At 41.2% G+C, this 23,694-nt stretch overlaps 3 protein-coding genes across 7 annotated transcripts in view; 2 read left to right on the top strand and 1 right to left on the bottom strand.

Annotated features, from left to right (window-relative positions):
• med12 (mediator complex subunit 12) overlaps nt 1-10,075 on the top strand; it is a 32,752-nt gene extending 22,677 nt beyond the window's left edge. The window contains exons 33-42 of one of the 3 annotated variants that reach the window (XM_086015783.1): nt 926-1,075; nt 1,975-2,340; nt 2,438-2,576; nt 3,261-3,517; nt 3,858-3,932; nt 4,614-4,843; nt 4,917-5,151; nt 5,891-6,151; nt 9,527-9,608; nt 9,683-10,075. In XM_086015783.1, the coding sequence (XP_085871909.1) occupies nt 926-1,075; nt 1,975-2,340; nt 2,438-2,576; nt 3,261-3,517; nt 3,858-3,932; nt 4,614-4,843; nt 4,917-5,151; nt 5,891-6,151; nt 9,527-9,608; nt 9,683-9,720 (1,833 nt within the window). In that variant the 3' untranslated portion in view covers nt 9,721-10,075. The remainder of the gene's footprint in view (nt 1-925; nt 1,076-1,974; nt 2,341-2,437; nt 2,577-3,260; nt 3,518-3,857; nt 3,933-4,613; nt 4,844-4,916; nt 5,152-5,890; nt 6,152-9,526; nt 9,609-9,682) is intronic. The other 2 variants (XM_086015803.1, XM_086015793.1) reach the window with 2 other exon arrangements.
• Nucleotides 10,076-11,040: 965 nt separating this feature from the next.
• On the bottom strand, nt 11,041-15,711 carry mars2 (methionyl-tRNA synthetase 2, mitochondrial). 2 transcript variants are annotated; one of them, XM_086015863.1, is made up of 3 exons: nt 15,482-15,711; nt 14,149-14,530; nt 11,041-13,691 (listed from the first exon to the last, which is right to left on the bottom strand). In XM_086015863.1, the coding sequence occupies exons 2-3, from the start codon at nt 14,512-14,514 to the stop codon at nt 12,501-12,503; spliced, it is 1,557 nt and encodes a 518-aa protein (XP_085871989.1). In that variant the 5' UTR covers nt 14,515-14,530; nt 15,482-15,711; the 3' UTR covers nt 11,041-12,500. The 2 variants fall into 2 exon arrangements, with proteins under 2 accessions (XP_085871989.1, XP_085871979.1); XM_086015853.1 differs by having other exon boundaries at nt 14,149-14,483; nt 14,567-15,711.
• LOC147151711 (magnesium transporter NIPA2) lies at nt 14,703-23,672 on the top strand. 2 transcript variants are annotated; one of them, XM_086015888.1, is made up of 7 exons: nt 14,703-14,842; nt 15,521-15,613; nt 15,873-16,005; nt 17,507-17,563; nt 17,906-17,996; nt 18,739-18,899; nt 20,821-23,672. In XM_086015888.1, exons 3-7 carry the CDS (start codon nt 15,873-15,875, stop codon nt 21,444-21,446), a joined length of 1,068 nt encoding a protein of 355 aa, XP_085872014.1. In that variant the 5' UTR covers nt 14,703-14,842; nt 15,521-15,613; the 3' UTR covers nt 21,447-23,672. The 2 variants fall into 2 exon arrangements, with proteins under 2 accessions (XP_085872014.1, XP_085872024.1); XM_086015898.1 differs by having other exon boundaries at nt 14,706-14,842; nt 15,524-15,613.
• The last annotated feature ends 22 nt before the right edge of the window (nt 23,673-23,694 follow it).

The raw sequence follows: 23,694 nt of genomic DNA on the forward strand, positions 1-23,694 counted from the left end.
ATGTGTCAAAAGTTGTATATTTCTGATGCTACATCATGCTCCGACAGAAAAATATATATCGCTGGCATCGGGCCAAAACCTCATAAGTCACATTTTGGTGAATTTCATATTTCGTCAAAAATCTACACTATTGGTCAGTCCACACATTGTTGACCAATCTAAAGTTTTGAAAATGGCTATGTCTCTTTCACAATGCAATGCTAATGGTTGAACAAACTTGCTATTTTTGGGCTCTCCTGAAAAATGACTATTTTAGAGGTACAAGGTTTTGGACCGACACCACCGATATTCAAATTTGGAATTACTGAATTTTTGGTTAATATGGACTGACAGAAAAGTGCCAAAAATCTTTTGTGAAGTATAAAATTAGTATAATAAATAATCAAAATTTAAGTAACAAAAATATATTACAAATATTCATTATTTTCCATATTTTTTGGACAGCACGTCCAAAATTATCCATACTCCCTCAGTTTGTGTATATCATCATCTTAATGTGCAGTTGATTAGAATGTTGTAGCACTAAAAGTCAACAGGATCCTTTGAAATGGTTTACTCAAAATTGTGAGCAATGTTTCTTGGGTGACATTGAAGAATGACTTCAAAATTGTTCACTATATGAATAATTTTGGCTTAACTGTACATGCCTATTTATATAGTGTTTGGCATGAAAATAACTATTATTGTAAACCGATTTATTAATACAACAACTTATATGGTGAAAAAATATAGCCATTGGAGGATGCCTGGTGTGATACATTGGGCTTGTCGTACCTTGTGTTGTTCTTTTATTCCTTTAATATTTGCCCTTGATTCTACAAAAGCGCAGTTTCAGTTCTTTCTTTTATTCAAATGTTAATGTTTAAAGTCAACTTCGCTGCACAAGATTAGCATATTTATTAAATATTTATATTGGCGTCCACAGAAAGAGCTTGGGGATCGGCAGTCAGAGAGCTTGGAGAAGGTTCGCCAGCTGCTGCCACTACCCAAGCAAACGCGTGATGTCATCACGTGTGAACCTCAGGGCTCACTGATCGACACGAAGGGGAACAAGATTGCCGGGTTTGAGAAAGAGGTAAGCGCGGTAGAGCAATGTCGCTGAGGTGTTGTTTTCATCCAGGGATGGGCAAAGGATGGCGAGCGGGCTGCGTGCTGTACGGCCCACAGAGTATTTATATTATCAAGATTGCTGTAATATTTGTAGCATTAATTGAGCATTTTTTTCCCCTAAAATTGGTTATGTATTCATTTTTTCAAATTAATCCCATTCAATTATTATTTAAATAAATACAATTATTTCAATTTTAATATAGTATTTTAAAGAGATAGACCAATATGCGTTTTTCAGGGCCGATCCCGATTATTATTAGTCAAGGAGGCCGATAACCGATATTTGGAGCCGATATTCATTTTCAGTGAAAAGGAAAATATTGGCATCAAAATCTAAAGAAAAATGTACTCTTAACTTTGCTGTCACGTCTTTAAGCATGTTTATTGAACAATGTTTCAGGTTTGCATAATGGTGATTTTTTATTTTATTTTTTATTTTATTTTTTTTTTAAATCATTACTACAAGAAATCTTTGACAGTATACATCTCTCTTATAAAATTCTAACAAAAGGTTCAGGGAGCACCCATGATTGTCAGCATGTCTTACTTAAAAAGGATAAAGGCAAATGTAAACAATAGCTCCGTGTAGTTTTCTATAGTAAATGAAAATTTCAAAATGACAGAAATGTTAAACTTTCACATATCTTTGTTTTGAGTTCCACAGTTTTAAATTGATTTATTATCGGCCAGCAGAGTTTTAGAAAAGGGCCGATGCCGGTATTCGTCAAAAAGCCAAATAATGGTGCCGATAATCAGCCCGGACGATGATCGGTCTATCCCTAGTATTTTACCGACACATTTTAAATTTACATACAGCTTGATGTTGACTGTACTAATGTTGACTAAAGCTATATTTTCCATCAGGGGCTTCAAGTATCTACCAAGCAGAAGATCTCCCCTTGGGACGTCTTTGAGGGTCTCAAACATTCAGCCCCTCTTTCATGGGGCTGGTTTGGTACAGTGCGCATGGACCGCAAGGTGACCAAATTTGAGGAGCAGCAGCGCTTTCTGCTCTACCACACGCACCTGAAGCCCAAACCGCGCAGCTACTACCTGGAGCCGCTCCCACTGCCTCCCGAAGAAGAGGAGCCACTGACACCCATCTCGCAGGAGCCCGAGAAGAAAATGTTGGAGGCGGTGAAGCCGGAGAAGAACGTGCCCTCCGTGCCCTCGGATTCCAACAAGAAGAAGTCAAACAAGAAAAAAAAGACTCCATCGGCTAAGACGGAGGTTTGGAAAGCTGTTTCTCATTTGCTTCATTGCAATGGTAGAAAATATTATAGCAGGTATTTAAGTATTGAACTTGTTCACTCTAACCTTTCAAAAGGATTACGTGAATCGCACGCCTGGTGTGAGCTACGGGACGACAAACATGCCACCAGAGCTCATGCAAAATCCTTACAGCAGGTTGCCCTATGGCCAACAGAGCATGGGCATGTACACACAGAATCAGCCTCTACCTCCTGGTCAGTATTTAATACCGGCAACTTTAAAGGAGACGTATTATGGCTCAGATTTTTTCACAATTTAAAAGTCTTCCCAGATGTCTTTATGAAAGGTCTCCTGCATTCTTCCATCAAATTACTACACAAAGGAGAAAGAATTACAGCACCCCTAATATCCACTTGTCATTCTCTGGTTCTAATTCATCCTCAGCGAAAAACAATATTACTGCGTCTTGACAATTGAGAGCGTCTTCTTCGCCAACATACACAAAAGAACAAAGTGATGACGTTTTTAACTAATATTCAGTAACTTCCCATTGATTCATTTACACTCCAAGCTTTTCCGGAGTCTGCTTTTGCGCTTGGTCCCACTCTGCTTCAAGCATATTTGGCTGTCGTGCTGTATTCAGACTTGGTAGTCACGGCAACACAAAGCCATACTCGCATTAGCGCAGCTCACAGTAGATGACGTGAGCAGTGACGCATTTACTTGAGGTATGACAGTTCCCCAAAACCTGGTCCTGGGCTTTTTATAGAAGATGAAAAGTGTGCTGTATCCGTCATCACTCCAACATAACATGAGAATTTTAAGAAGACACTTGTGAGCAGTTTTAATTTGTGGAGAAATGTCACGATATGTCTCCTTCATGTCATGCTTGCTCCATCATCATGTATCGCACGCTTAAGTGGGTTCTCCTCCCGCAGGAGGACCCGGATTAGATCCCCCTTACAGGCCTGCCCGCAACCCCCCAATGAACAAGATGATGACCACGCGGCCCAGCTACCCGGGCATGATGCCCACGATGCAGGGTAACATGCCAGGCATGATGGGTCTGGACAAGCCGTACCAAATGGTCTACAAGCCTCAGCCTAACATGCAGCAGAACCAGATGCTGCGCCACCAGCTGCAGGTCAGACTGGTGAGTCAGGTTCCACTGACAGGTCAAACTGCTCCTCACCAGGTAGAGTTCTTTCAATGCCCTAGATAGTAAGATCCAGTAGTAGTAGTAAAGTCTCTTAGATGCTTGGATTCTCTCTCATAAGCCTTTAAATGGTCTCTCCACCAGCGAAGTGACAAATGCAAAATGCAACTGTGTCCTTGTGCAGAACTGGTTGACAAGTATTTATACTGTATATACAGTATGTTTGATTGGTCTAAGTGGCTTAAGACATTAAAATGTGCTTGAAAAAGTCTGTTGCTTTTCAAAAAAGGACCCCAGTGTTGAAAGACCTTACAAGTGTAACGTTTTTCCTACAAGAATCAATTTTTATTGCACGCTTTTGATTTATATGTTGTTTCAGAATCACAGCATGATAGGCCAACAGATCAGACAAATGGCACCCAACCAGCCATACACTTCAATGCAGACATCTCAAGTAAGTTTGATTTCCAGTCAACAGCCTCAGATGCTACGTTCACACCAAACGCGGATGAAGCACTCCGCTTCGCTTCATTCGCTCGCGTTTGACTGCGGGAAATTTGAAACATGAATGCTGCAGCCGCTCATTCGCGCACAGAGGAGAGGGGAGGGGCTTCACTTGGTAGTAGACGACGACAGCATTTTTCAACTTCGCAATCAAGTGGTCGATACGCTATGCTAATGCTAACAATCTTGCTGTCTTGATAAAGTTCAAGAACTGTAAAAAAAATTTTTTAAAAAGCCACCAAGTGAACAGGACGCTGTGTGTGACGTAGTATGCCCGATGCTGATTGGCCGCCAGACAACGCAGTTGGTGTGAATGCAGCATAATGCAGCATAAGATATGGCTTTGTACATCAGGGAGGAGCTAAGTTTGGCCTCGTTTGTTAGGGAGAGTCTGTCATATCGGGTACATATATATTTTTTTTAATCATCTATTTGACATTAAAGATGAATGGTTTAAGATTAGTTTTAAATTATATTACGGAATTTTGGGATAATATTTGGTGGGAGATTATTGTATATCAGTAATATTTGATATGGCTACTATTTGCGGAAATACTGTAGTGTATTTTCTCAAATGTTGCACCACGGTCACACTTTCCGGATCATCCACCATCTCTTGTTATTTATCCAGAACTTATCTCAGGGCTACACGTCATACGGCTCACACATGGGGATGCAGCCGCACCCGTCCCAAGGTGGCGCCATAGTTCCCTCCTCCTATGGGAACCAGAACTTCCAGGGTGCCCACCCGGGAGCCAACCCGGCCGTGGTGGATCCTTTGAGGCAAATGCAGCAAAGGCCCAGTGGTTACGTTCACCAGCAGGCGCCGGGATATGCACACAACATGCAGAACGCACAGAGGTCAGTTTGTCATGTGTGAACCGCTTTGATGAATGTGCACGTTACATCGTCAACGTGTGCCATGCGACCTCAGGTTTGCCCACCAGCCCATCCAGCAGAATCCCATCATGCATGGTCTCGGTCACATGGGAGGCCAGGGCGGCCCTCCAGGCATGAGGCCCAATCAGATGCTGACAGAACAGCAGCAGCAGCAACAACAGCAGCAGCAGCAGCAACAACAGCAGCAGCAGCAGCAACAACAGCAACAGGCAGCAGCACAACAACAGCAGCAGCAGCAGCAACAGTACCTCAGACAGCAAGCACTCAGAGTATGTAGCTCACATAAAGAACCTTAACAATTTCCACACAGGTTTCCTGCAGATCCTTAAAAAGACATTGAGTCCATGAATCTAAAAACTAGGCCTTAATTGGCATTGAAAAGTCTTGAATCAATCTTTCAAAAGTCCTTACAAAATGTTAACACGAGATAAGTCGGATTTTATGATTGTAGATGGTCTCAAATCTCAAATTAAATTAATATTCTTGGAAGAAAAAAAAAATACTCAATGGTAACAGCACGCAATGACCATGGCGGAACCAACCAAAGAGTCATGTGGTTTTGGTTGGGACTCTTAATAGCGGATGTACGTCAAATAACTTTGGTAAGGTAAGTCAACTTTGGATAACATGGGACAAGGGGAAAATTCTGAAGTTGCTCTTAAATTTAATTTCAACTGGAAGTCTTGAATTTAACTTGACGTGAACCCAGTCCACTTTGGGAGCTTTGAGTGTGTCAGTGAACGAACCCAAAACGATTAAAAAGTAAAAAATCAATGTTTTGTCATTTTTAAGATTCTCTTGAGAAAATCAACATGGTAAAGCAAACATTTAAAAAAATAAACAGCATTGCCGATATTTTACAATTTGCCAAGTTAAACTGGAGTTCTATTCTGGTGAAATGAAGAAAAATGTCAAGAACAGAGACACACTGAGTGAACTCCACACATTTTTCTGGAAAAAAAAATGAGAATGGATCAAATGAGAGCATGTGCAAATGTCTCCAAACAGCAACAGCAGGCCCAACAAGTTCAACAACAGCAGCAGCAACAGCAGCAGCAGCAACAAGTCCCTTCCCAGCAGGTCCCTTCTCAGCAGCAGGTTCCTCCTCAGCAGCAGCAGCAACAACAGCAGCAGCAGCAGCAGCAACAACAACAGCAACAGCAGCAGCAGCAACAACAACAGCAGCAGCAGGTGTCAGGCGTGCCTCCACCGGGGCAGCAACAGAATCAGGGCCTGGGCATGCAGCCACTGCCTCCACAGCAACCCATGGTACGACACAGCGCAGTAAGACTCAACACAGTGTGTACATGTTTGTGTGTCCTACTCATTGTGTGTTGCCATAGATGGAACTTAAAACTACAAATAATAAGAGTAATGAACATTCTGCAAGGTCCCCATTGTTTTGTAAGAATTATTATGCTCATAATGATTCACATTTATGAGGGCCTAAACATGAACAAAAACTCATCAAACTTTGCATACGCATTGGGACTGGGGAAAAAAGTTTAGAGATTCAATTTGGCATACACCTGGACAAAAGGTCTGAGGCCTCGGGCCATGAAAATTGGGAGGCACTTATTATTGTTTTTATAATAACTATTATAAATTTTAATTATAGTTAGTTTTTATTTCATTTTGAGGTTGTTGTTTTTTTAATTTAGTTAGTTTTTAATTAGTTTTGAGGGTGGCTTTGTTATTAGTTTTTGTTTTTTCAAAAACTGCTTTAGTTAATGTATTAGGGTTTTTTTTGTTTTTTTATTGACTTGCGTGCTGGATTTTAAGTATAAATTCAACAAATATTTTAAAACATTTTGATAATACAGGGTACAGATTAACAGCCCACAGACTTTGAATTACAATAAGTTCAGTGCATAACAGCGCTTCTAAAGTTAGATGCAGGCATGCCCCCTAATTAAATAAAGCTAGGATGCCAACTTGTAAAGTGGATTCGTGGCTTGAATTCCTGTTAAAGTTGATTAAACCTGGGTGTACAGTGTACTCTTTTTTTATATACTGTATATATTTTTTTCATGTATTGTATGAATCAAAAAGGAAGACACTTTTTCGGGCGGCACTTGTGGTTCGGGCTGACTTTATAACAAAAGGTGGGGGGCCATTCGAAACAAAACCACACACGAACTCGTCCCCCAGGAGCGACATCATCTGTTGGCTCTTTTTAATTGGCTGCCCCTTTGGAACGTTGCTTTTGTGCGACACACATTAAGAGGACTACAACTCCTAGACCAGTGTTTCTCAACCTTTATTGAGTGAAGGCACCTATTTCACATCGGAAAAAAAATCACGGCACACCACTTGCAAAATAATTCATAAAAAGTGGATGTACAGGTTACTTATGTACCGTCAGTCATCTAGTGGAAGAGCATTTAATTATTTTGTTACTATATGCGGTGTTGGCATACATACATTCATTAATACATTTTTTTAAATGAGAAAATAATACATTTTTGTCAAAAATAATTGGCATGAGATAATTTTCTGGGGAACACCTGATGATCTCTCACGGCACACTGGTTGAGAATCACTGTCCCAGACGACTGTTTAACCTTCTCTTCTACCCGCTAATGGCTGTGCAGTAAAATTTAAATAAATACATTTAAAATAACCCCAAAGTCTCGTGTATTAAGTTGATTGCCAAAGAGAAAAACGAAAGCCATTTTGGCTCTAATTATAGTTAGTTTTATAAACGTAAAATGTAGTTTGTTAGTTTTCGTCTCTTTAAAAGCATTTGTTTTTTAATTTCGTTAACGAAAATATTTTTTCAATTTTAACTTTTATTTCGTTAGTTTTTGTTAACTAAAATAACCTTGGTAACCTAGTGATAGGATAATGAAGCTTCAAATTTCCTTCACGAACCAGTTGTAATTTTTTGGAATTTTCGTGTTGCATCACATGCAAAAAACATTAAAAAAAAGTCTTTGGTGGCGACATGAAATGTCTTTTACATTTTACTGTGCTGCACCGATCACACAATGATAAGGTCCAACGGAATTTTTATTATAACATGAAGTTTGTGAGTTTTCAACAAAGAAAAATGTTGTTTTGAGGGTGTAAATGTGGGCAAAAATTGCACACACATCTTTGCACACACATCAGGCTTGGCAAAAACATTTAAAATTTAGAGGGGTTTTACTATGTGCAGAGTACCCCAATGTGGCTAGGGTTGTGAGGGCCCTTGATAGCTGCTTTTTATGTTGGCCGCCTGCTGTTTCGCCAGGTTGGTGGTCTCGGTCGCCGAGGTCAGACTCTCAAGAGGGAGCAAAGAGCTCCTTTGTTCACATTTCTAACATGCTGTGTGAAGTTGTTAGTAGATGAGCAAGAGGAATATGATTGAAGTCTCCATTGACCATTATGAGAGCGGGGGAAAGTTGAAATTAGAATCTTGCGAGCACAGCTTTCATGACATCACTTGCGTTGCCTTAGCAACTGAAGTTTAAATGTAAACAAGTTTAGTTCTTACATTGGAGAGTAATTTCATATTCCCAACATTAATGCATTAATTTTCAGTGTCATTGTTGTTTGCAGAGGTGGGCTTTCTGGCTGTCTGCCCGTTTTGCTGACGTTAGACGACAGACGGACACCTAAAAAATATATTTATTTATTTATTTATTTACAAAAGACGTAGTAGATTTTCGTCAGTCTGTGTAACCAGCACTAACCTGGTCAAGTCCAAACGGACCCCACGGTCCATCATTGACGGACGTCCGTTTTGCTGAAGAGAGACGGAAAGGCGACCCAGACTGCATTGACTGTATATGTACAGCAGGTGGTGATATGCACCAAAGCAAGAATCATGAGTTAGTCAGGCTGACTAGTAATTAATGAGCTCAGAAGTAATAAAGTAGCTTTGAATACAGAGACAGTTTTACAGAGAAGTTCTTGTGAGTTGGAGTTTTACAATTGTATTTTTATTTTTGGAAAGAGTAGTGAGTAGGTTGTGAAATGATATTTTGCAGACTCACACGCCATTTCAGAAGATGACAGTTATGCACCAAAAGTTGTTTGCCAACCGTTAAAAGACAGAAGAAAGGGAAAACGAATTACAAGAAAAATCATTTATTAAAGCTACTTTATTTCGGTTTGCACAAGGACAAGGAAGCATTTTAATCCACCAGGATTGTACCTTTGACAACAATCGGACACAGAATTAAAGTCAAACTTTAAGGAGTTAAAGTGGCAGCAGGCATGTCAAATGTATGTGAGTGTGAAGCTGTTTGAGCAGCAAGCTGATACATAATGCACATAGTGCACTCCATTTACCATTTTAATGAAATTCAGATGGATGGATTTTTCATCTGTTGGGCCTTTTTTTTCCGGATTGACGGACCTTGTTATGTTTAACAACAGAAGCGTGGTGAAAATAACAAGACGGACTGACCGACAGATGATTAGTTTGGTTTGGCTTGTAAAAATGACAGATGACGGACAGGTACCAAGGCTGCTGACAGATAACGGACCGGCAAACTTTTATAACATGCCCACCTCTGTTTTTTTGTGTGGTTTAATTATGCGTGGCTTTTCCTATCAGAGAAATACACTCATGTTTTACAGGAAATTCGAATTTAAAGCTGTACCTGGTGCTTTTACACTTAACAGTATTATCATATATGTGTACTCACCTTTTAGTTCCCGCGTCAGGGCATGCAGCAGACGCAGCAGCAGCAGCAGACGGCCGCTCTGGTCAGACAACTGCAACAACAACTCTCAAGTAAGTCCTATCTTCTTTTGCTTATCTTCTCACATTTTCTCTTTGTAACCAACTTTTTTTTTTTGTATTAATAGATACACAACCAGGGCAGAGCACCAATTCATATTACTGACCATGAAAGTGCATAGCTATGAGTGTGTGTATGTGAAGCGGCACAAACTGAGTTGAAGGTCCGACAGATGGCGGGAAAATGTCTTCACATTGCTTTTGTCAGCGTCGGAATATGCAGGCAAAGATAGAAATGGAAAAGTCTATGTAAAAAAAAAAAAAAATACAAAACCTGAAAGCATAACAATAATGCATTTTTTTCTGTATTTTATTTCACTTTGTACAATTTTTTTTTTCAGTTTTGTGTATTTCCCATTAAATCATGTCAAGTTTTTGTCTTGTTTGCTACCTGTATTCTGTATTTAAGTTTAAGAAAAATGTGAAATGAACACTTTGATAAAAGCAAGAGCAAAAACGTATTCTTGTCTCAAATAGCCCAGAAAATGTTTCTTTCTTTCACTTTTACACTAAGGCTTAGGGCCTAAGCCATAAAATCACGTTTGTACACACTTAATGGTCGCAACATTCGGTATACCTACACAAGTCAGTTATGACTGATAGAATCAGAAAGACATTACATAAAAATTTTCCTTTTTAGCACTACTAGAGGGACACAATTGCGAGTCAGCTACAGTCTACACATTCTCCACTACGGGGCGCTGTCAATGATGACTTTCAATTAATTACTCGAACCTCGTACTCATTATCATGGACGCTAAAATAAATAGTGTTTCAGGTTTAAAATTAAAGGATTATTAGGTGTATTATAGTACTTGTGTATTTTAAGTACTTTCCGTTCAAACAAATTTTCGTCACAAAAAAGATGTCTAATGTAACCATTTTGATTTTTAGGTCAAATTTTGCGGGGAAATAACCGAACAATTACTGCAAAGTTGATATTCTAATTCACCAGTTACCCACTAATTCTTCTGGGTTTTCATTTATTTTAATGGGAGGCTTCCCCATTAAACCAAAGAAAAACACCTCTTGTGTGGCGAAGACGCGTGGGAACGTGTCCAATGATGTGATGTCAGGGCAATATTCTTCACCATTTTTCCTCTCCATTTTTGATCAGCACTGATGTTGAATCATGGTTTAAAAATGAATGTTAAAACAGGTACTGTGCAGTGTACCAGGGGCGGAGCTGGAACGTGGCTAATTGGTCGGCCTGGAAAAATCAGGGTGTGCCTGAATATTTCTTTCACTGAGCACAATCCTCCTATCGCGACACAACATATATTCAAATAAAATGATAAACTGAATAATATGAAGTTCAGATTTTCCTTAGACAACCACAATGATGCCATTCTTAATATTCAATAAAATAAAACACAACAAAAAACTAATTCAAAAATAATTTGATAATTTATTAAAAATGTAAAAGTATATATTTTTTTATGAATCTCACTGGGTGGGCAGTCTCAATCTGGGTGGGCCTGTGCACGCCCCTGCCCTGGCTAATTTGAGGTGGATGAAAAGTGAAAAGCTTGTTACGCCTTTCTTTCCCCTGACAAATATATTTTTACATATATAAAAAATAAAATAGAATTATTTTTTTTACTTGGACAAACACGGTTTCATTTCAACTGGATACAATGAACAAAGGGGAACACCAAATGGCATTTTGTTTTTGTTTTGTTTTATGAAAAACAAACGAGATCAATTGCCAATTGTGCCCCTGTGAGGATGATTCGGATGATGGATGGATGAACAAAAGAAAGGAAAGCAAAAGAAGCAGCTTTGTGGTACATTTCCCAAATGTGTGAAATCAAAGACAGATCACTAAATTTAGCGAGGAAATTACTTTATACTCATTTATTAAAATAGAAAATTACTCATCCCGGTCTTAGATCTAGAAAAGGTTTCGGTAACACCAGAGTATCCATCTTTAATTGACAAAAAAAAAAAAAAAAAAAGTTTGTTCAGTACTGTAGCTGGGCTACAAAGAAGAGGGCACTGCCGGTGCATGTGCATGCATGCACAATGAATTCATTGTCTCCATAAAGCTTGACAGCAGAAGGAATTGTGATGTGCTCTAAAACCCTGGCAAAAGGCCACCATAACGTTGAACTCAGCATTAATGAATGTGAAAACTTTACACTTGACTTTGAGCAACTTAGGTTGTGTGCCTCTGTGCACCTCCTTCAGACTCTGGGTCCTTGAATACCAAATGTACTGCAAATTTTATGTCCCTCTGAAAATATGACTTTGGACCACTAAGCAGTAGTCTGCTTCTTTTTCTAATTCGCCCAGGTAAGATGCTTCTTAGTTCTGATGTAGTCTTTATTTCAGGAGTAGCTTAACAGGAGTAGACTACACTAGCCAAAATTCCTTTACATCTATGCACAGGGGTTCTTGATGTACTGACTCTGGCCTCAGTCAAGTCCTTGTGAAAATCCCCCAGAATAGTTGAGTGGGTTTTGCTTCACATTATTCACAAGTCTCAGCTTATTCGCCTGTTTCATTTTGTTTCTACCACTTTTTCCTTCCAGTCAACTTTTTCATGACGGTGCTTTGATACAGAACTCATGAGAACATCAAGCTTGTTCAATAACATTTTGTTGCTTGTGGAGGGTGTCAATGGTCCTCTGGACAACAGTCCAGTCAGCAGTTTGTCCTCATGATTGCGGAGGCGACTGACTAGTCTGCCTTGGAGATGAGTTATGTTGAGTTTTATGAGTTTTCATTTGTTGCCAGTTATAATTCAGCCCTGTCGTCAAGGAAAACTGCCTCCCCACACTGAGTTTCTGTTTGAGTTTTTTTTTTCTCGTCTTTGCTACCTAGTGCTTGTTCGAGTGTGGCTTGGTTGGTTTCCTTTAATGTGTGAAGAGCGTGGATCAAGGCCTAGTCCCTATGTAATGTGCTTTGAGACTGCTTTTTCATTTTCTTTGGCTTTTGCCCATCTCCGCTGGCACTTTCCAGGCGATTAAAAAGCACTCCTGTATCAGGTCCTAGCGTTCTCCCTTGGAAGGGGCAGTCTTTGCCGTGGTAACTCGGCAGGAAGTCTAGGTCGGTCCAGTTCCTTTCGTCGGCTCGCACGCCAAGTCTGGACAGAAGCTTGTCGGCTACTCTTGGCACAACGGGCTGCAGGAGGGTCCCGTAAATCCTCAGACATTCCAGGGAGATGTGGATGATGGCGTCCAGCCAGCGTCGGTCGGCGCAGTCCATCCTGTTCAACTTCCACGGTGTGTGCCGTTGAACGAAGCCGTTGCTTTGTCTAACGCAGGAAGTGATGGCTTCCATGGCTTTGTACACGTGCAGGCTTTCGTAGTGACGCTCCACCACCGTCGGGAGGGTTCGCACAGCATCCAGCATGTGGTAGTCTTCGGGCACTGCCCTGCCGCCTCGCTCATTAGGGAAAGACAAAGGGCAGAATGGCGGGTAGGTCTGTGTTGGGTTGAGAGCAGGAGCGGTGCAGCGGTTGAGGAGGCCGCCCAAAGAGTCAGCCAGCTCCGCGTTGAGCAGTTTGGTGACTTTGTGATCTGTGTAGTCGCAGTCGGAATCGGGCACGCCTTGACGCAGCAGGAAGTACCGCAAACCGTCCGTGGTGAACGCCTGCGAGCGCTCAAAGGGATCCACCACGTTGCCCAAACTTTTCGACATCTTGGTCCCGTTGACTGTCCAGTGCGAGTGCACGTGGACGGACTGCGGCAGCGGCAGTCCCGCCCCAAGGAGGAAAGACGGCCAGTAGATGGCGTGGAATTTCAGAATATCTTTGCCGACGATGTGGCGGGCCACGCTCCACCAATGATTGTGGTCGTCGGGGTAACCAGCCACTGTCAGGTAGTTCACCAGAGCATCCAACCACACGTAGACGGTGTGCTCGGGATCCCCCGGCACCGGAATACCCCACTGGAGGCGGCTTCTTTGGCGGGATACAGAGAGGTCCGGAAGGTCGTCCTTCAGCCACTGGAGAACATCCTGGAGGAAGCGCTCGGGCTGGATGGCTCCAGGGTTTTTTTGGAGCCAGTCGAGCAGTGGAGTCCGAAATGCCGACAAACGGAACATGTAGTTCTCCTCTTTCAGCCACTCCACCTGACAAACAGGTAGATAGAAATGTAAAAACAATGAACATGGGCCATTAAACCAAACTAGGCATTCAGTAGTAGAACCGTCATTTATTCCCGAGTGCCTTACAGACAGAATTTGCTCTAATGGGACATTACTGTGGCCATTTTTTAGATATGGTAAATGGGCTGTCACTTGTATAGCGCTTTTCTACCTTTGGTACTCACAGCGCTTAGCACTGTACCTCATTTACCTACTGATGCAAATCCACACGCAACTCCTATGCTGGCTGCAGTCGAGTAGCGGACTCCATTCAATCCAGCATTCATTCTTAAGAGGTGATGCTAATTTTTTATTTTTATTTTTTACTTTTGTCACTTTGTTGAAATGTGGTGGCTTCTTGTTTATCAAAACAAAATGGACAAAAAATGATTTTGTTCAAAAATTGCAAACTCCCCCTTGAGACAAATCTTTGTGGACACACCTTGTGACCACTCTCCAGCGACACCTTGATAGCCTGGCCGGACGCATCAACGCTGTCCGCCACCTGTGTCGGCGTAAGGAAGCTCTCGTCCGGCGTGGAGTACCAGCCCTCGTAACTGCCCTTGTAAATGAGCCCTTTGTCACGCAGCATACACCAGAAGTGCTCCACGGACCGCCGGTGCCTCTTCTCGGTGGTCCTGATGTAGTCCGTGAAGGACACGTCACAGCTGTGGAAGAGCTGCCGGAATCTCTGTGACATGCCCGTGCAGAAGGACATGGGGTCTTCTCCTACTGCCTCAGCCGCCTGTTGGATTTTTAAACCGTGCTCGTCCGTTCCTGAAATGAAGAAGTGTATGCCACCCTCCATAAAGGCCTGGTCCTCTCTGCAGTTGAGTAGAAGGAAAAGGTAAATTAATTACCTGTTGCAAATCTCGACTTGAATCCTTGTAGAAGCTTGTATCTGTGCATGCAGTCGGCTAAAAGTGCTGAATACAGGTGGCCCAAATGAGGAGAGGCATTGACATAGAAGATGGGCGTGGTTATGTAGTAGCTTCTTTCCTTTTGGCACACACCGCTGCTTGTGCATCTGACCCTACGTTGAGTTGAAAATGGTGATAAAAAGGCGTTTTGTTGCCAGCTGCCAACAGATTTGCAGCTCCTAGTGATGAAGCGTAAAGGCGTCCTCATTTTGAATGGTAGCGCTCTGTCAGTAATGTTTTGCTAAAAGAAATGCTAGCGGCTCGTTTAGTTATTGTAATAGACGTGTAACATCGAAACACCCGCTACATGATTACCGGAATATCACAATTGTACACGAAAAATTACATACTATTGAAGTGCTTACAAAGCAGCGCGTTCCTAAAAAAAACTAGTGATCAAGTTTGCGGCATGTGAGATTTAACATGACAGTTGTCAAGGTTGGGTCTTCTTCCGGATTGCAAGGTAACAATCTTCCAATCAAATCGATGAGCAAGTGCTCTCGTGACTTCTAACGAGCCAATCAAATTGCGCTTAGGGAGCCTTGGTGCGTTCAGAGCTATAGAATAAATCGGAATTTTGATATACAAATCCAATGCAAACAAAAGTAGTTTTTTTGCTTGTTGTTGGTGGTAAACAGACATAATTGGCTAAATATATCTGTATGCGCTAACGACTAGATATACAAATATGAGTCTTGACAGTATTCACAGTCTTGAAAAGAACAACAACAATTTTAGCAGGAAAATCCTTGCAATATTAAGACTTAGTTCACGTAAAGTAATCATATTTTTCCCTAGCGTGGCTCTATTTGAAAGAATCGTGATAGGCTATAGACATTAGCTTGTAATGCCAACCTAGCTAGGCTGTCACGGGTCACATGACCATCCACTCAGCAGGTCGTAGCGGTCGGTGGAGTGTAGCTGCCGCGCGTACGTGCCCGCCCCTTGACGGCGACGAAGACGGATGGAGTCGACTTGACCACCGAGGTACACTTAATTTATCCCCCACAATATTGTCAATGACCGTCGCCACATTGGGACTGTTCAAACTTCCTTGCTAAGTTGTTTGTTTCCCCGACTCGTGACCGACGCCACCCAAAAAGTAGTTTTAAGTTCATTCGCGTCGCAGGCCGTCATGTGATGTGGAAAGACGGCTTTTGTATTCGTCGAAGTGGAATGGGCGGAGGAATGTGTTTTTCTGTCCAAAATGTGTTTGTGACAACTACGCGATTATCGTCTGTCTCAGATGGAAGCGGGTCGTGTGGACTTCTACATTGGTCTCTCTCTGGCCGTGTCCTCCAGTCTTTTTATCGGCGCAAGTTTCATCCTGAAGAAGAAAGGCCTGCTGCGATTGGCCAGCAAGGGCTCCATGCGAGCAGGTACTCAAGTGCCCCATAAAAGGACAAAAAATCTACACGTATGATTTGTCTTGTAATTTTATTCACATTGAAGCCCTGTGATATTTATTGTAGTTCTTAGACTATTGTGGGGAAAATGGTTTAGTCATGTTAAAAAAAAAACATACAATGTTTTGTAAAACTACAACTATATTTTATTTATTACAATATTTTTATCGTTGTAATACTTTTACTGTAGTTTTGAAACATCACCACTTCTCCAACGAACACAAACTCGATATTGTAATTTTACTAATTTCATTATTTAAGGTACAGTGGACCCCCTCTATTCGCGAGGAGGTTATGGACCAGACCAGCCTGTGAAGAGCAAAAATTTGCATACAGTGGTACCTCTACTTATGAAATTAATTGGTTCTGGAAGAAATTTAGAAAGTAGAAAATGTTGGAAGTAGAGACGTGTTTTCCATGTAAATGCCCTAATCCGTTCCAAGCCCCCCAATATTCAGACATAAATGTTTTATAAAGCATAAAAATGCATCAAAACATGTAACAAATACCTGTTACAATTGCACAATAAATGAGAGTTGTGCATAATGTAAAAAACAAAGAATAGAGCAAAGAATAAAAATGATGGTCGTTTACCTTTTAATTGCTGTCCTCATCGCTTTTTGCCCTCTTTGGTTCATATTCTCTCTCAGAAGTGGTTTTTGCCTGGCGTTTTGTAAAGAACTGATTTAATAACGTGGCGACTGTCGATACATTACGGTCATATTCTTTGGCGAGATCAACCAAACGCATCTCTTTTTCATACTTTTCTATTATCTCTTGCTTTGTTTGTATGGACAAAAAAAAAAGAGTTTCTCCGTTTTTTCTTTTCCTCATTTCTAATTCATATAAAACTATCGGAACACCTCATGGCCCGAGGGGCGGCTGACAAGGACACTGCATAGACATATCTATCGCATATATATCTATCTACCTCTCTATCTACACACATAAACACATACGGTAGAGGTCCCTCTTAGCCAACGGGATGCCAGGAAGATGCTAGGTAATAGCTAATGGCAGAGCAGCTATGAATATGTTGCGTTCAGGAAACTCCGGAGCTGCGATTAGCAGCCCATACTGTATTTTTACTTTTCGTATCAAGAGGCAATATTTTCCTGTTGAGGCGTTTCGTAACTTGAAAATTTCGTATGAAGAGACGTTCGTAAGTAGAGGTACCACTGTATAATTGAAGTCCATTAAAAATGCATTGGAAAAAAATATATATCCCCAAAATTACGGGTACGAGGACATACATTAAATAATTGTTCTTTGAGAGATACCATGAATTACAAAACCGCATACTATTGTCAGAAAAACTCCTTACTTCCATCCGTCCATCCATCCATCTTCTATTCCACTTATGCTCACTTATTCTTCATTATTATTTTTAGTAGCAGTACTAGTATTGTCATCATCATAATCATCGTCATGATAGTTACTATTATGGAGACGACCACCAACTTTTTTTCTCCAGGTCAAGGCGGCTATGCTTACCTGAAAGAATGGCTATGGTGGGCAGGGCTTATTTCAAGTAAGTGAATGACCAGTGGTTCTCATAATTTTTACACTAATTACTTCCTCAAAAAATACTTTTCCTTCCAAGTACCACCACAAAGACCAAGCAAAGTAAATGCAAATATGTGGTACTAAAAATTGAAATACAATTGAACTGTACTTAGGCAGTGATTCTTTCGTACCTCACTGTGTAAGAGAAATTTGATGGTGCTCCAACATGGTGGTCTTTTTTTTGCCAAAAATGAGCCTCTTCATGTGCACACACACATCCCTGCAAAGAGCACATTTGCGCATCATGGACAGGAAGGGAATGGCACGTTGTGTGTTTGGGTGTTAAGGCAAACTGATTGTGTTGCAGTGGGAGCCGGAGAAGCCTCCAACTTTGCGGCGTACGCGTTTGCACCGGCCACACTCGTCACCCCTCTGGGAGCTTTGAGTGTGCTCGTAAGGTACGTCATTTGCTTCGACACAGTATTTACAAGCGGCCGTGTGGATGCTGACTTCTAAAATGCTGGTTGATGCGTCAAAGCATGTCGTAGCAGTCCCGAGGTATTGGCAAAATGTATTTCCCTGAGGCTGTGAGTGTGATAGGTATGTGAAGTTGTACGGTCTTCAAGCAATCTATGACGTCATTGCGTTTCTTTTCCTGATCAACTTTATTCCTGTAAAAGGACATTACCAATGTCTTCTTCCAATTTTTTCAGACTTGTAATATTACAACAAATAAAGTGACTTCATTCTTTAATTTTGGGTGAAAATATATATCTATTAATGTTATTATTAATTGAATTTCATCTAATAATTGTATTGTTTTATTTTTGTAAAATTGAAATGATTTTTGGACTCTTTCTTGTGGCAAAATTATTTTATATCCTAAATTTAGCACTTTATTCTGAGATTTTTTAAAATCTTAATTACAATGACTTGTATAATATTTGTTCTACTAATCATCTAATTTTTTAAATTGTAAAATTATGTGCTCCTCTCCCTGAACTTTATTCTCAGAAGTTGTTTTCTTCTACTAAAGTTATTTCAATCTCACAATTCTATTTTTAGATTTACTCTGATATTACATTACATCATTCACGTATAGTTCTGTTCCATTAAAAAAAAAAAAAAAAAGAAAACACCCCACCTGGTACAGCTCGAGAAGAAGCTTTTGTGAAAACTGTCTGCCGTGTTTGTCCGCAGCGCCGTGCTGTCGTCATACTTCCTCAATGAGCGTCTGAACGTGCACGGCAAGATGGGCTGCCTGCTCTGCGTGCTGGGCTCCACCGTTATGGTGGTGCACGCCCCCCAGGAGGAGGAGGTGGCCTCACTCGCTGCCATGGCGGAGAAGCTGAAAGACCCAGGTGAGACGTGTGCTCAACGGACATCTTGGCGTGAATACATAGCAGGATACCAGAGGGGGAAAGTAACCAGATACAAATACTATGTTACTGTACTTGAGTATGTTATTTGTACGGTACTTCACAGAACTGATCCTCTGTGTTTTGCTGAAAAACTCATGGATTTGCACTTTTTGTGCTCTGGCCGTCTAGTGGCATCTTGGTAGCAAAGAACAATGTTGATGTGAGATAAAAAACTTCATTTAGCCAAGGCAGTGGTTTGCCACCATCTTGTGGTATCTTGGTGCCAAGGAACTATTCTGAAGTGATTTGTGGTGATTCGTTCAGACAAAAGTAGTGTTTTTCTGCCATTTTGGGGTGTCTTGGCGCCAAGGAACTATTCTGAAGTGAGATTCAGTCAGACAAAACTACTGATTTTCTTCCATTTTGTTGTGGCATCTTGGTGCTAAGGAACAAAGTTGAAGTTATTTGAGGAGCCTCATTTAAACAAAAGTAGTGCTTTGCCACCATCTTGTGGCATTTTGGTACCAGGGAACTATTGGGAAGTGAGTTCAGGAGCTTCATTCAGGCAAAAGTAGTGCTCTGAGTAGCTTCATTTACAAAAAGAAGTAGAGCTTCATTCTCAACTCAACTTTATTTACCGTATTTTCCGGACTATAAGCTTTTTTCCTCGACTTTCCTCGACTTTTGAACCGTGCGGCTTATATAAAGGTGCGGCTATTCTGTGGATTTTTCTTCCACCGCTAGGAGCGGTCAATCCGGAATTACAATACAACACAATTGCCATTAACAGGATGTGACTGCAGGTGGAGAAGTTCAGCAGGCAAGGGCACTATGCACTAGGAATTAGGTGGTATGTGGAAGTACAGCAATAAAAGGTGGTGGACGTTAACTGACAAACTGGAGTGACAGCGGGCAGTAAAATTAATTAAGTACTGTTGGTTGTGTTCCGTTATATTTAGCAAATATGCTGCCATGTTAAAAGGCACTGTTAGGAAAGAGCATGTTCAGGTACATACATGTACATTTACAGTTTAAAATCGTTCTGTAAATGCAGTAAATTTTTCAACATAGGTGCGGCTTATAGTCCAGAAAATACGGTATATACTATAGCGCTTTCACAACAGCCGCAGCCGTACCAAAGGGCAGTGCATAAAACATAACATACTAATAAGAATCAGAGCTGGGCATTTTACTAAAATTTTGCGGTCCGTTATATCGCCTTCCGCCTGCAGCCGGGGTACCCTTCCGCTGCCGTTTATCCGCCTTTTTGTCTGGCCGGACCAAATAGTAATCGCCTATAGGCTGGTCCGCCTATCATATTAAATGGGCTTCCGTTTCCACAAACTTCGAACAACTTTCACAACCCACCTGCCCTCGCTGAGCGATATTTGAAACGAAAGACTCACCGTGGCATAAAAAGCCTCACTGCGGCAAGCCTAAGTGCGTCTCCTTTTAGGACCTTTGGACCTTTTGTACCTTTTAGGACTTCAGCTGTGGCCAACGGGAAATGGAAGCCTCGCCGTGAAAATAGACGATTACATAGACGATTACATAGACGGAAAAAATGCTTAATCTGACTATTTTTTTAATTTCCCATCTATCGTTTATTGCCTACGAAATGGGCGTCCTATGACGGATGGCCATTTTGTCCTAGGAAGCCATTTTGTAGGCGAGATGTCATTTTCAGCCAACAGCAAGTGACAAAATGGCCGCCCCAGAGATGGATTAAAACGGGTGGATTTTCCTTCTTAACTCCTATTCTGCAAACGCAATATTAATCAGAATTCCGTGTTTAGTCTAGTGGAGGCGCATAGAACCTATACGATTTTTTGAGGTTTGACTTCCACTTTACGTACAGAGTGTGAGTAGTTTTGTCACATGTGGGGAATACTAATATTTTTTGTGTAATGCTCCCCACTAGGTTTCATTGTGTTTGCTGTGTGCGTTGTGGGCAGCAGCCTGGTGCTTATCTTCGCCGTGGCACCGCGCTTCGGACAGAGGAATGTGCTAGTCTACATCATGATCTGCTCCATCATCGGCTCCTTGTCCGTTTCCTGCGTCAAGGGCCTGGGCATCGGCATAAAGGAAGCGGTCGCCGGGACCGCCGTGCTGAGGCACCCGCTCTTCTGGTGCTTGCTGCTCTGCCTGGCGCTGTGCGTCAGCATCCAGATCAGCTACCTGAATAAGGCCCTGGACATTTTCAACACCTCCATCGTCACGCCTATCTACTATGTGTTCTTCACCACGTCTGTCATGGCCTGCTCCGCCATCCTCTTCAAGGAGTGGCTGCGCATGAGCGCCGGCGCTGTGGTGGGCACCATCAGCGGCTTCCTCACCATCGTGCTGGGCATCTTCTTGCTGCACGCCTTCAAGGACATCACCTTCAGCTGGGACTCCATGCCCCTCTACCTGAGGCAGGGGCATCGGTACCTACGCTGGGGCCCCCGGCCTTACACCGCCCTTCCCAGCCAGGACAGACCTGCCAAGGGGGAGGTGAAACCACCTTTGGGGGGAAGCATCAAAGGTGGAAAGCCCCCTGAAAAGTAATACTGCTTACAGTATAAACACTGCAACGCTCTAAAAACAGGTTAGTCAAAAATAAACCAGATTGGGTCAAACAGGGACTGACCAAACTGGGACTGTTTTTCATTTTTCTACAAAATAACCCAATTACAAAAGCATCCTGCCAAAAAGTTTGGTGGGACCCAATTTGGGTTATTTTTTACCCAAGTGTTTTTAGAGTATGTGGCCAAAAGTAGGTATGAATACGCTCAGTATATAGACTCACTTCATTAATTTGCGTCCTTCTTTCCTTTCTTTACTTAAGAGGAAGTCAAGTAAAAAATGATGTTAACAATAATATGTTCTCTGCAACCCCACTTGTCTAAACACAGTATTCTGATTAATACAGTGGTCCCTCGTTTATCACGGGGGTTATGTTCCAAAAATAACCCACGATAGGTGAAATCTGCAAAGTAGGAAACTTTTTTTTGCTATTATTATACTGTTTTAACCTCACCGTTAACATTCCTGTCTTGTTTAAACATGCTCAAAGTTCAAACCTTGGTAAGAAAAAGAATATTGCTTTTTTAAATTGTTATTATTATTATTACTGTTGTTGCTGTACTTATTATTAATATTGTTAATATTATAACAAACTAAATGTCAAAACCTTTTTAAACCTCACTGTTATTTTGTGGGTCAAATTGACCCGTTTAGAAAATCTAGGAAGAAAAAAAAGGATTCGACTTTCCGCTATCTAGAGAGTCTACCAAAGGTGAAACGCGATTTAGTGAGTGTATTTGTGTGTGTTTGTGGAGTATGAATTTAACAGAAAAATCCACCCATTTGTATCCATCTGAGGGTGCTTCCATGTTTCCTTGCCACTTGCTGTCCACTGGAAATGACATCACATTGTTTCAGGACTCTGGTAACAACTGCCATGGCTCACCTGTTTTCTGGGTTTGGTCATATGACGTTTGCAAGCTGAGCCCTGAGGCACTGTGATGACATTTTCAATTGATCACAAGTGGCAGTACAAGGAAAAATGGCCAATCCTCAGATGAATAAAAATGGGTGGATTATTGATCTTAATTCATATTATACAAACACAATATTATAATCAGAATACCGTGTTTGAACTGGTGGGGCCACATAGAACATATTGTTGTAAAGGAAATGTTTGACTCTACTTCTGCTTTAAAAGTTCCTTTTCTGTATTACGTCCTTTGGTACCTGTTCATTACTGCTTTTGACTTCACTTTCTCCAACTATCATGACACTGAAACACTCGCCAGAAAAATAGTATTCGACACCAGCTGAGTCTTTTGTGTCCTTCCCACTGAAGTCTAGTCGTTACGCTTCTTCGTCTCCTTTCAGACAGTTTCCAAAAGAATAAATGCAGTTGATCCTTTGATGCTGTCTGAAATGAGGTCTTGTGAGGAGCGCTAAATTGAAGCCATGTATCCATAACTACAAAATTTTTCAAGCTTTAACTCGGCTTTATTTACAGAGCACTATAAAAACACAACTACAGTTGAAACTAAGTGCTGTACACATCAATAAATACAGAACATGAAATACTAAATGAATGTCATATTCCTTTTGAATAAAATTGTAATCTTTAAAAACATACAACCAGACAGTGGCATGGCAAGCCTTCTTTAGTGCCTTCACTGACTTTAGCCCAAACTGTCATGATGGTTGGCCACACATGCTATTCCACTGTTGACCTTCTTTGTGGGCTCAAAATTGACAATATTTTAATCCGATTCACCAGAAGAGGGAGAGAAAAAAGCCAAATGCACACTTCACGTTGGCGTAAAGGAAGTCCAGAGTTTTATTCTCATTGCACAGGAATTCCTAACCCTCTTGCTTTGCTTGTCAGAACACTGGTTTAAGTTCAGGCAGGATAAACACATACTGCAGCTCCTCAAATAGTTGCCCAAATTTAAAAAAAGGTAATGTGATGAATTAATATTTTAGGTCTTGACGTGAGAACCTAATTGCAGTTCTTGCTGCCAGAAAGTTGAATGAAATATTTGAAGTAATATGGTCATCTATATGGTGATCTATGCAGCAATATACAACCTAACCTCATGCTTTACCTTGTATTGGTCAATATTGTTACTTATTTTTTTCCTCCATTTATGACTGCTTTGAAAATTGCACTTCAATCACATTAGCAAGCAAGTTGGAATAACTGTTCCAATAATCGTAACACTGTACCTCATACTATGAGACCAAAGAAAGATTCTTTCTCCTGTTGACTTACTTTGTGTCTTTTGTATACAAG

The sequence above is a fragment of the Filicampus tigris genome, chromosome 2, assembly GCF_054856515.1.
Source record: "Filicampus tigris isolate MCC_2025a chromosome 2, RoL_Ftig_1.0, whole genome shotgun sequence".
Taxonomy (NCBI): Eukaryota; Metazoa; Chordata; class Actinopteri; order Syngnathiformes; family Syngnathidae; genus Filicampus; species Filicampus tigris.